At 49.2% G+C, this 12,623-nt stretch overlaps 2 protein-coding genes across 2 annotated transcripts in view; both read right to left on the bottom strand.

Moving 5' to 3' along the window:
* Positions 1–5,785: 5,785 nt before the first annotated feature.
* Positions 5,786–7,697, bottom strand: PSENEN (presenilin enhancer, gamma-secretase subunit). Its single transcript, XM_044434983.1, has 3 exons — positions 7,491–7,697; positions 6,372–6,476; positions 5,786–6,163 (listed from the first exon to the last, which is right to left on the bottom strand). Exons 1-3 carry the CDS (start codon positions 7,549–7,551, stop codon positions 6,024–6,026), a joined length of 306 nt encoding a protein of 101 aa, XP_044290918.1. The 5' UTR covers positions 7,552–7,697; the 3' UTR covers positions 5,786–6,023.
* Positions 7,698–11,591: 3,894 nt separating this feature from the next.
* Positions 11,592–12,623, bottom strand: part of KMT2B (lysine methyltransferase 2B) — a 61,642-nt gene continuing 60,610 nt past the window's right edge. The window contains 1 exon segment of the mRNA XM_044434826.1: positions 11,592–12,451. Coding sequence (XP_044290761.1) covers positions 12,176–12,451 — 276 coding nt within the window. The 3' untranslated portion in view covers positions 11,592–12,175.

Below are 12,623 nucleotides of genomic sequence, written 5' to 3' on the forward strand. Positions count from 1 at the left end.
TTTGACAGCTGTCACTGCAAAACACCTTTTGTCCCCGTAGCCTGACTTGTTCAGCTCTGGTGCCTCCTACCTCTTTGTCCCAGCTGACAACACTTCACAGACAAAAGCTGAACAGATGAGAACACCTTCACACAGCTGCCTGCAACGCACAGCCGTGTCCATCAGAGTTTCTGTATCAGTGCTAGAATTTGCTTTCACCTAGAAGCGCAGCACTGAACCTCAGGCTGGGAAACCGAATGCAGCCCCCACCCAGTCTCTCATTTGGTCCTTGAACTGAAGAAGCCCAAAGCCCTTGATCTAGAAATATGGCTAGGCAGGGAGGCAGGAAGATCAAAGCCACAAGGAAGCAGCATTTATTCAGTTGCAGAACATCTACTCTGCAGAGCATCTTGAGGGAGCCTTGGTAACGGCTCCTCTCTGAAATCTTGGAAGGCACCATCCTTACTCTTCACGGACCAGACTAGACAGAACAACTGTGCAACAGTTTCTTAGGTTCCTCCATGTACCCGCCTCAGTAGTGAGTTGCAGCACTATTAAAAAGGCTCACGGCCAGGAAGGAGGCTAGCAGGTCCCCCTTTCACACTGGAAAATACCAGATCAGCTCGTTGCTGTCGACAGCAGCCACCTTTTACTATAGGCTACATTCTGGTGAATACACTCCAGCCCTCTTGATTGCTCGCTGACTGACATCAGTGCCCCTCAGCTGATGCGGCCTTCCCCGCACAGAGTGCGCAGGAGGGAAAGGAAAAAGCACGGAACTGCTGCTCTCGAAACAAAAGCTTTCCCCACCCCACTCTGAGCTACCACCAAAGGCTGAGAACAGATTTGGCTGTAACAAGCTTCCCAGATTGACGTGTGGAGGCTGCAGGCCAAGACAAGTGGCTCAGAGGAGCCTTAGACTCATTGCTGGCCCAGTCTTTTTATCACGTTCTCATCTCAAGTCCTCATCAGTCAGAGTTATAAAAGACTGAGCTACAAAAGACACTCTCCCAGCTTCCCCCACTCCTTTTCCTGGCCTTTTAAACAGCAGCTCAGCACACAGACCATAACTCCTCCTAGCCCTGCCAGGAAGACTTTGTTAAGTTTAATGTTTCCATCGCATTGGACGAGCGCTGCAAAAGCAGCCCTGCCGAGTGTTCGTCTAAGACCACAAAATGGAAAGGGGGACTCTGGGAGGAGCGGCCGGAGGCAGCTGAATTATGTTCCATGGGAGGAGGAAGTGGGTGGCACGAGGATTCTGTGCAGGCTCCACGACATTCTTGAACATCTCAGAACCAAATCAACATGCATATTACTTCACTGAATTAAGTACAACTTGAAAATGGGCTGCCTGTCAGCTACCAAACTATATTCCAGGTTTTGTTACTGACATACAAAGCTTTAAATTACTCAGAATTACACGGCACACCACCTTTCCCTGTACTGGAGGAGAGCTCAGCTCCAGGTCTAAATCCAACCCCCGCAGAGTTCCCCAGAAGTGTCCCCACCTTCTTCCACCCAAATCTGCTTTCCTGGCTTTTTTGCTGTTTTTCCTGTTCCAGAGGGTTGAAATGCCCTTTGGGGCCAGTTCCTGGCAATAAGGCATCTCAGCTAAAATGGGTTGGGATGCCTTGGATTAGCTCCAGCCCTTGTCTTCGCTCCCACCCACTGCGGTCGCCCAGCCATCAAGCACTTCTTTGAAATTGAATTCCACTCTCAGGCTGAGATTCTTGACCTTGTGCTCCTCAGGGCTTTGCCAAGTGTTGTACTGGTTGTTGCATAACAATTCAGAAGAAGCCCTTGGGAGTAGCGCCCGCCCCGCCTTCTGGGACACCCTCCCCGTGTGTTAGCAGGTGAGAAAGAGGGTATGTCTGAAAGGCACATAGCTTACACAAGCTTCCTCTGGCTTGTAACTGGGCACCATGACCCTGCTCCAGTGTCCTGCTTCTTTCATTTAGTTTCGCTGTTGTTCTAACTGCTTATTGCTTTCAGCAGGGGCTTAATTTCTGTATGGAAACTGCTCAGAGATACATTATGCTCTATACAACTGGAGTATATCAGCTCAAGTTGCGACAAACCAAATTCAGGCTAGACAAGGGCTGGTCCATCCTGGCCCTAAGAAAGATCTCGTTCCACCCTTGAAGGCCCGCGGTGAAGACTTTGCCAAGCATTTCAGGGAGAAAATCGCTCAGATTCATCACGAGCGTGACTCTACTAGTGATTCAGAGGCTTCTGGGGAGATACCAATGTCGCCGTCTGGTCCAAAATTAATGGATGAATTTCAGTTATTGCAGCCTGATGATGTGGACAAGGTGCTTGGACAAGTACGTCCCACCACTTGCCTATTGGACCTTGCCCATCTTGGTTAATAAACAACACCAAGCACGGGATTGGGACCTGGATCTTGGAAGTGGTTAACACTTCTCTGAGAGAGGGTTGGGTACCTGCCCCTTTAAAGGAGGTGGTAGTCCGACCGGTCCTGAAAAAAGTGTCACTGGATCCAGAGATGGCCACTAATTATAGACCAGTGGCCAACATCCCGTTTCTGGGCAAGGTGTTGGAGCGGGTGGTGGCGGGACAACTCCAAGCACTCTTAGATGAAACTGATTATCTGGACCCATTTCAGTCCAGCTTCAGACCCGGGTATGGTACTGAACCTGCCTTGGTAGCCCTGTACGATGACCTGTGTAGGGAGAAGGACAGGGGGAGTGCGTCTCTGTTGGTTCTTCTGGACCTCTCAGTGGCTTTCGATACCATCGACCATGGTATCCTTCTGGATAGGCTAGCGGGATTGGGGGTCGGAGGCACTGCTTTGCAGTGGTTCCGCTCCTATCTCAATGGCCGATTCCAGAAGGTGGTGCTGGGGGACTATGGCTCTGCGCCATGGCAGCTATGCCATGGAGTACTGCAGGGATCCATTTTATCCCCTTTGCTGTATAATGTCTACATGAAACTGCTGGGAGAGGTCATCAGGAGGTGTAGGCTGCGGAATCATCAGTACGCTGATGATACCCAGCTCTACCTCTCGTTCTCCACCAATCCAGGTGAGGCAGTGGCTGTGCTGAACCGGTGCCTGACTGAGGTAATGGGCTGGATGAGGGCCAATAAACTGAAGCTCAATCCAGACAAGACGGAGGTCCTGTTGGTTAGCGGATCGGGCTTCGGGGAAGGTGAATTGAACCTAGTCCTGAATGGGGCTGCACTCCCTCTTAGGGACAAGGTCCGTAGCTTGGGAGTGCTCCTCGACCCAGAGCTTTCACTGGAAGCTCAGGTGACAGCGTTGGCGAGGAGCGCTTTCTTTCAGCTTTGGCTGATCCATCAGCTGCGCCCCTACCTGGAGAACGACTGCCTGGCGACAGTGACACACGCGTTGGTGACTTCCTGACTTGACTTCTGTAACGCGCTCTACGTGGGGCTGCCCTTGAAGATGGTCCAGATATGTCAATTGGTTCAAAATAGAGCTGCCAGGCTGCTGATGGGGACTGGGCGTTATGTTCACATGACTCCAGTCCTCCGTCAGCTTCACTGGCTTCCCATTGAAGTCCGGGCCCAATTCAAAGTGTTGGTGATGACCTATAAAGCCCTTAACGGCTTGGGTCCTGGTTACCTGAAGGAGCGCTTATGTCCATACATGCCCGCCCGCCCCTTGAGATCAGCAGGAGAGGCCCTTCTCCCGGAACCCTCCATGAAGGATATTAGGAGTGTAAGTACCCGGAGGAGGGCTTTCTCTGCGGTGGTGCCCAATCTATGGAATGCGCTCCCCAGAGAGGTCTGCTTGGCGCCGTCATTATTTTTCGGCGCCAGGCGAAGACCTTTTCATTCAAACGTTATTTTAATTGTTAATATTTTTTATTTATTTTATTCTTTGGCCAGGGCGACTTAATTTATACTGTTAAATTATATTGTTTTATAGGATGTTATTTATGTTTGTGAGCCGCCCTGAGGCTTCGGCAAATGGGGCGGCATAGAAGTTCCCTAAATAAATAAATAAATAAATATCACAAACAATTTCCTCACTGTCAGAGAAGTACAACAGTGGAAACAGCTGCCTGGAGAGGTGGTGGGTTCTCCCATACTAGAGATATTCAAAAAGGAACTGGACAGCCATCTGAGTGGGATGGGGCAAATTGGTGTCCTACAACAGCAGGGGGTTGAATCCGGTGGCCTTCTTGGACCCTTCCAACTCTACTATTGTATATTTACTACCATCGTATGTTTACTCTACTATTGTACTCAAGCCCCATTAACAGGAATAAGGATTTTTCTCTACAATGGACTTGCTGAAGACAGCCCGGTATTACAGCCATTGAACCAAATAAGGCAGCAGAAGGGCTAAGAGCAGGTGGGGAGAGGTAAGTGGAAGTTTACACAAGAAGAGTGAGAAACTGCTGGATGGAGAACAGATGCTTGCAATTTTGACTTTAAGGGAACCCATTCAATGTTACCTTTGGTACTGAGAATCTCCTGGGCTTTGCAGAGAATTCTGGGGCATGCTAAGGCAGATGCTGCCCAGGCAGGTGACACACTTCAAAAACATTTGGCATGGCTTGAGAACTGTTTCTGCAAACCCAAACAGCCTAATGCCACTTTAAAGCTTGACCTACTGTGCCAAAAATGTGTCTCAAAGGCTAAAGCAGGAGTTGGCAACTTGGTCCCCTTCAGAGATGTTCAGCACTGGTTAACGGGACCAAGGAAGGAGCTTCCTCACCAAATGTCTCGGATTACCTGGTTGCCAAAACTGTATACTGTGCCGTGCTAGTTGCTACCGCTAGGGGCAGGGGAAATCTCTCTCCTGGCCATTTTCTGGCTCCATTCTTAAATATATGAATGCACACGAAGAGGAAAGATCAACAGCAACATTTATGCACTGACATGTCTACCAGAGCACCTCCACCACTCTTCGGTATGGATGACGGGGTCGGCTTGCCAAGGGACATGATGTCATGCAAGGTTGTGCCAAGCGAGATTTGACTGAGTTGGGGCAGGAATACAGTACACCCAGTACAGGTTCTGTCACGAGGCAGATCAGCGAAAGCAGACGTAACTTTCTCTTTTAAAACAGCACCCATCTGTTTTACACAGATGCAAAGTAGACTGCCTCCTAGTGGAAAACTGTTAGTACCACAAAGGGTGCCCCATAAAAAATGGGTTTGTCCAGATTAAAGGTCGGAGGACTAGCTGCTTTAGCCTGTTGCTCCAGCAGAACCCCAAAGTCCCATAAAAACACTTGGTTATATAATCTCTTCTTCTTTACTATACATCTGTCTTGTACTTCCTATCTATTTTTCTTCAAATTTTTGCCTATTTTTTTTAGAGTTGAATAAAATTATTTTTTTAAAATAAAAATCCTTTACAGCAACCTTTAGCTAGCCTCTTCCAGCTAAAGGACCGAATTCAATTTTGGGGATGCTCTCAGGGGCTGCATTTCAGAGGTGAGTGGTTGCAAAGCCACTATAAATTATCAGTATAAAATATCAGCTAGCAATCAGCAGTCAGGGAAAAGGGGACAGGACACATGGCCACCAAGGAACCCGAAAACCTAGTGTAGAACACCAGGAGGGCCAGAGGAGGTGCTGAATCTGTCTTGCTGTACAGCATCATTGGGCAGAGAGTTTGAGCAAGCTATGCATGCAGATTTCAGTGAGTTTTCTGCGTGGCATTTTGACCCTGGTTTGGTCCCTTGGAACCAGTGCTAAGCCACACACTTGGTGCAAACCCCGCACACATGGGAGGGGGACACTGAGCAGAACCATCTTCTCCCCATTCCACTTTCTCCTAATACCATCACACGACAGGCACACCAGGAGCAGAGAAGCCCAAGTTTATTGATTGCCTTCAGAAGAGGCTGCATTCAAGGCAGAGCGAATGGAGGATTCTGGAGGAACATAGGGGAGCAGCAGCCCCCAGGACAGTTCACCATGGCACAATCCCTCCCTGGTTCCATAAAAGGAGAGATCAGCAAAACAGCCCACAGGCTGCTCAGGGAGTCCGCCAGGAAAGAAGTTAAAGCTTCGTGCTGGATCATCATAGGCAAGAGAGGTTCATCAAGGGATGCCCAGGGGGATGGTGAAGGAGAGGTAGTCGCCAATCTCGCCCCACTGGGCCCGGCGTGCCTGGAAGATGCTGATCCACGTGGTGAGCGCAACCACCCAGAAGAAAAGACCCACGGCTGAACGCTGGACATCTGGGAAGAGAAAAGGTTGAAAGGAAGGAGAGTAAACCTCAAGAGCTTAATTCACTCCCAGCAGTGCAAGGCTCTCCCCCCCTTTGGGAGCTGAGCTGCACAGACTTTGCCCAAGACAGAGACCCACGCCCTTCTCTAGCGAACAGCGTATTATTTGCTAGGTGTTCCTTCTCTCATTTCCCATCCCCCACCCCAATAAATTACTCACAGCGCTTGATCTGTAGCTGTTCAGTATATGCTGGCACGAAAAAGGCCTCTCGAAAAAACCAGAACACATTCACCAGCCAGAGGAAAGGAAGCAGAGCAAAGCCACCTGGAAGGATGGGAAACCGAGATTACTCAATGGGCCATCAGCATTTTTCCTGCTAAGGATGTCCCAAGCTTTCTGTTAATATGGTGTGAAATAGTGAAAAAGCAAGCACCCAAGAGAACACTTATCTGATGCGTTTTCTAAGAAAAAAATATATTAAGAAACTACATAGAACTATGTTTCCAGCAGCACCAAAAATAGTAATTTATTCTCGGTCTGACTGTCTCACTCACAGTTCTCACTACTGTGGAAATCCATAAATTCTATGCATTTCTCTATTCACATACCTCCTAAACAGAATCAAGTTCCTAAGCAGTACATTTGGGAAAAGCAGTGCCAGAAAACCAAACTGATGCTAATTTCAACCCATCTGTTTTACTACTTTCTTAGAGATCTGGATATTTGCATAATGATTGCAACAGGGCGTCAGGAAGGTATGGCCCTCCATATGTTGCTGAATTCCAACTCCCATCAATGCCAGCATAGCCAGTGCTGAAGGATGATGGGAGCTGTAACCCACTAAACATGTGGAAGCCCAGAGGTTCCCCACCCCTAGATTTGAACTTTAAGATAGGGTCACAGAGACCCAAATTCAACTCCCCGCACAGCCATGGAGCTGGTCCAGCTGCATTCAGGCCAGTCTAATGATAAAAAATACAACCATTCTCTTCAGCACTGCACAAAAGAAACAGAGGCAGAAGCGTCCTTACCACAGGTAAGGCCTTTTCGGCACCAGAATTACACCAGGTTGCTTCCCAGCGCAGCGCACATCCTCGGACGGTCACCGGCTCTGAGCTGGGTGGCGGTGCGACGCCCACGCGAAGGCCCCGCTCCCCGGCCGCCCGGGAGCCCACCTCCCCTAGCCTGGCCTGGCCTGGCCTGAGCGAGACCGGCGCCGGCAGGGCAACCGGCCGAGCCGCCTGCGGGGCGGGCAGGCGAGCGCCCCTTGCCCCGGCCCGGCCCGGCCCGGCCCGGCCCGCCTCCCCCGGGAGAACCGCCGGCGACGCCCGCACTCACCCAGGTAGTACTTCCGACAGAGGTTGAGCTTCTCCTCGTTGGAGACCCGCTCCAGGTTCATGGCGCTCGCCGCTGCCTACCCCAGGCCGGGGAAGGAGGAAGGGAGGGCCTCCCGGTCACCGCCGGCGCGCAGGAGAACCCGAGTCCGTGCGAACGCGCCACGCGAGCGAGCGAGCTCCGGGTCGCGCCCGCCCAGCCCCGAAGGCCGCCGCCGCCGCGCCGCGCCGCGCCTCGCCGCGCCCCGCACTTGCCGGCGGCGGGACGGCCGACGCTACCCAGCAAGCGCTCGCCCCTCCGAGGCGCTACTTCCTCGATCGGACTCCCCCTCCCCCGGCAAAACAAGGGCTTCTGGGAGTTGTAGTCTCCCAATTTTCCGTGGCGGCTGGGAACCGCCCGACGACTAGAGCTAGGAAAAGGGTAGAGCGGCGGTACCAATCTGTCGGCGTGGCCGCAGGAAAAGCTGCGAAAGGCCGAAGCCGTTTATTTGGGCGCAGTCCGCTTCCTCTTTTGGAAGCATAGCGCGTTCAGGTCAAGTTGAACTGCAGGAAAATTGGAGTGGGGACGGCTCGGCCACAAGGCTGAAGTCCTCGTGATTTCTGATGGAGAACGCAGCAGGCGCTATTCCTGCATCGTCCCCGCCGAACTCAAGCGGAGTTCAGCGGCACAGAAGGCTAAAGGGATCCCAGGCGCGGTGGAAGAAGAGTGTGGGCGGGCTGGGGGTGCGAGGGTGAAACCGATGGCGTTAAGCTTGGACTGCAATGGCAAAAGTACCGGCCTCGGGCAACTAGAGATGAACACGGGACCTCGTGAGGCTGTTTCGCCCCTCGCTGCACGCCAGTGGAATATAAGGCAGTCGGAAAAAATAATGACAGACTTTGCTGCAGTTGGCCAGCAGCGCCTGTACTTTCCTTCACCGCGCTGCATGCTCTCGGTTTTTGTCTCGTGTCAGAAATCATTTTAATGACTTTTTAAAATGTGTCGGTATCTCTGCAGTACAGCATTCCAGTTCTGCAGACCGGAGTGTGCCTGGAGCTTGCACGAAAACCCTTCGATGTAGTTCAATGTTAACATTGTAGGTTTTTTTGAATTACCAGCCCAGGACAGACCTGCCCAGGGAAAACAGATTTCCTCCCTCGGTTTACAGCGAGCTCTTCCAGTTACTTCCGTGCAGCTCCTCCTAGCCCAAATCCTGTGGTCAGTTGCATGCCAAAGACCCTATTTTCGTTGACACGCCCGCAGATGCTGTGCAGCTCGAAGCGCTTAGCAATTAAAATTTATAAATAAGACCTCAGATAGAAAGAATGCCTGACTTTGCTGCTATCTTTTGCTCCAAGGAACAAAACAAGGAACGGGCTGCTAAATTATAACGACGCTAAAAGGGAAAAAAAAAAACCAAAATAAACCTGAATTTCTCAATTGTTTACTATGGGTAGTCAGAACTTCTGACTGCATAGCCCTCGAAATCATTCCACAGTCTAGGTTTAAAGTAGCGTTCAACCGCAGGGCATACTGGTATCTTCGCCTCCCGCTTTGAAGATCACGAAGGCGAAAGAGAGGCATGACGGGAGTTGTAGTTCTTTAAGATCTTGGGCGCCCCGACTCATGCAGCGGAGCAGCATCAAACAGTTCTATGCAGAGTTCCGTTTGTGAAGGATGAAATCAACAGATTTTGAGGGGGGAAAAACCCGTTTTGAACCAAAATTACTTCTCACTATGCCATGTTTAGGCACAGACTTCAGAGAGATGAACCTGAGAAATTTTCTAGATTTTTTCCAGCATAACTGAAACCAGCAAAACCACCAAAGATGCAATCAGGATGAGAGCAAACCTGAGCATGTGCCAAATCCTATAGTCTTTCATAAATTTTGACTTTATTTTACACTGCCTTTTATTTTCAGCCCAGTATCCTATTTTCAGATATGGCAGGGGAATAAGCCTCAGATACGTAGAGCCATTTCCCTTCTACTTGCTACTTGTTCCTTATGACAAGGGGTATTTCCTGATCTATGCGTCAAACCTGACACAGACACTCCCAGATTGGATATCTGACAACTTATGTCCTAACTTGTGTGCTGCTTTAAGTTTAAAGTTCATAAAAATAGGCCATTCAAAGCAGCAACTGTTCATACACTACGAAGGTGCATCAAGGCGGCGCTTCCTTCACTGGATCTATTGAAGCAGATGTCCTTCTGTTGGGGTAGTAGCTGCATCCCTGCACTGCAGGGCCTACATGGGCTTCACAAAATCATAGAACAGTAGAATTGGAAGGAGCCAAGGAGGCCATCGGGTCCAACGCCCTGCTGTTACAGGGCACCGATTATTACACAATCCCACTCAGTTTAATGTCCAGTTGCTTCTTGGATGCCTCTTGTGTGGGAGAGCCCACAACATCCTTAGGTAATAGGTTCTTGTTTTCCTGGTTTCTAGCTGGAATATGGCTTGCTGTCCATTCAGTCCATTGTTCCATGTCCTGCATTCTGGGATGATCCAGAAGAGATCCTGTCCTCCTTTGTGATAGCCTTTCAAGTACTTGCACAGTGTTATCCTATCTCCCGTCAGCTGAATGTGCCCAGTTCTCTCAATCTCTCCTCATACAGCTTTTTTCCCCAGACTGTAGATCATCTTTGCAGCCTTCCTCTGAATCCTTTCCAGCCTTTCTGCATCTTTCTTAAACTCTGGTGCCCAGAACTGGACACAGAACTTTAGATGGGGTCTGACTAGTGCTGATGACAGGGGAACTAGTACTTCATGTGATTTGAAAGTGATACCTCTTCCAAATGAGTTGGACTAGATGATCTCTGAGTTCTCTTCCAAGTCAATTAATTCCATGACAGTCTAATAAAGGATTGTTAATGTTCAGACAATCAAGATATTCTTTTACCCTCACAGTAGAAGAGAGGGTACGTTTCTCTCCCACAAACAGTGGAAACCATCTTAGTCATTATGTGCTTGCAGTGACTGCTTATCTATTCCATAACTTTACTGACATTTCAGCAAAGCGTAAAATGGACACCGAATTTCCTTGGGTGTGATCTGAGCATTACAACAATTAGAATGTAATGTTCTTTTTATTGTTAGGGTCATCCTTGCAACTTAGCATTCAGTTGGAATTTTGTACACATGCCCAAAGGGCAAAATTTTCAGTGCCTAGTAACATTCTTTGTCCTGTTTTGATAGAATCACTTATTGATCTAGTTCACACATCGCACTATCCCACAATTAAAAGTAATTGTGAATGAACTGCAAGTGGGAGTAACTAAAATTCTCACGTATCTTCTGATTTGTCCTTGAGTAAGAACCATTTTTGTCACTCAAGGGAGAGACAAACCAGTTTCTGGTTCCTGCATCATGCTAAACAAACCATGGATAAAAAGCTCGTATTTTGTTTAGCCACTCCAGTCATGCACCAACATGCTTGCTTGTTCCAGACAGCCTACAAATGAGAAGAACTGAGGGTTCGGGCAGGGAGCAAATCATGCCACAGTGTGCATGAACTGGGAGGGACCGTTGCTCAATGGTAGAATAGATGCTTTGCCTGCTGAAAGGCTCAGGCATCACCCCAGACAGATGGTGGCAGGTGATCTATTTAACACTGTATTTTTAAGGTAGAGAATATAATAATGGCCCTTGTCGGAAGGAACTCTGCTGGAAACCTTCAAAAGCCACTGCAAGGCAAGGGAGAGAATACTAGGCAAACAGTCTAACATGGTATATAAGGCATCTTTCTACATTCCTAAAAATGTGAATTTATGTAACAATTCCATAATATTAGGTTAGCCCCTCTGCATACTCAAGATCAGAAAGGTGGTATGTGCAGCTGTTCAAGGAAGTGGTTAATGCTCATCTTAATAGTGGGATTTTGGTCTGAGAATAAACTGAGTCAGCAACTCCTTTTAAATGTTCTGCTTACAGCCAGAAGGGCTGGAAAGTGAAGGGAAGAGCTGCAACCAATAAAAATGCACCTTGAAAAGGCATGTCCAGCATGTAAAACCAGAAAAATTGACATGAGGGGGCTAACACACGTGCACACTTGCACACAAACGCTTATAAAATATTTTCTCCTTCATTCTGAAGGTATTGCATGGAAGCCCTATGACAGCCTCGTGTCAAAATTGTGTTTTATTTAAAATTATACCAACAAGAATCCAACCCTTTACCGCTGAGTTGACTGAGCATCTTAAATAAAAAAGTGCATAGAAAATAAACAGGTTTAGAAATTTGTACAAATATTTACATCCTCCTGGGTTTGCTGTTTTTTTGTTTTCATTTAAAGAGATTCTAAATGGGGAGTGGGGGAGAACACAAAATTTAAAAGTACAAAATTAAAGAAAATGCTGTTCTCACCCCAGCAGGGGAGAGGGAAAATCAGGACTGCAAAGCAAATGGGCACAAATTAGGGGTTCGGGGAGCCATCCTCGCCACACTTGTCCCATATCTCTGCGTGTCATAATTTCAAGCCACAGACCCAGAAATGACGGGGCCACTGCCAAGAGCTTCCCCCACTCCCTACACAAAGTGGGCTTCAACCACGCTTCCTGGAAATGGGTCAGTCCCGCAACGGCCCACGTGGAAAGGCATGGCGAGGCTGAGCTCTGTCTGCGCCCCTCGGCAGGCCCCTCGGCATGATACCAGGGCTGGGCTGGGCTGGGGGGAGGGTCTGAGGAAGGAGGGGCTGGGGGACATCTCTAGTTGAGGAAGCGGCGGCAGCGCTTGGCCCCACAGTTGCACGGCAGCTTGCTGCCGGCGTCTTCGATGGGAAATTTGTAGTCGTACGTGAGCTCCTCGCCGCGGAAGATCCGCCGCAGGGCGAAGATGACAATATGCTTCTGGCCCTCCACGTGGATGACGCGCGAGTAGCAGTTGGGCTCGCAGGAGTGATTGATGAAGCGGGCAGCGTTGCCATGCATGGTGGCATCCACCACGTCGAAGTCGTCAATGCGGAACATGTAGCATCCGATGCCCTGCAAGAGCAGAAGGGAAGGTTCAAAATGCCCCGGCCTTTCAGGAAAGCATTTTGGCTGCTTTTACCTCTCCGGAACGATTCACTTCTGTTGCTGGTTTTTCAATGTTGGTTCCATCCTGTTCTGCTGCAGTTTTTATATGACTTGTTTTAGGGTATTTGTTTCTGTTTTA

The sequence above is a fragment of the Varanus komodoensis genome, unplaced genomic scaffold (genome assembly GCF_004798865.1).
Source record: "Varanus komodoensis strain SLA01 unplaced genomic scaffold, ASM479886v1 scaffold29_1, whole genome shotgun sequence".
Taxonomy (NCBI): Eukaryota; Metazoa; Chordata; class Lepidosauria; order Squamata; family Varanidae; genus Varanus; species Varanus komodoensis.

Bases quoted from the DNA above. Each gene is read 5' to 3' on its own strand.
- PSENEN (XM_044434983.1), bottom strand. From the start codon at position 7,551: ATGAACCTGGAGCGGGTCTCCAACGAGGAGAAGCTCAACCTCTGTCGG. The intron at 6,477-7,490 runs GTGAGTGCGGGC...CCATCCTTCCAG, and splicing joins CTGTCGGAAGTACTACCTGG to GTGGCTTTGCTCTGCTTCCT. The intron at 6,164-6,371 runs GTGAGTAATTTA...TTCTCTTCCCAG, and splicing joins ACAGCTACAGATCAAGCGCT to ATGTCCAGCGTTCAGCCGTG.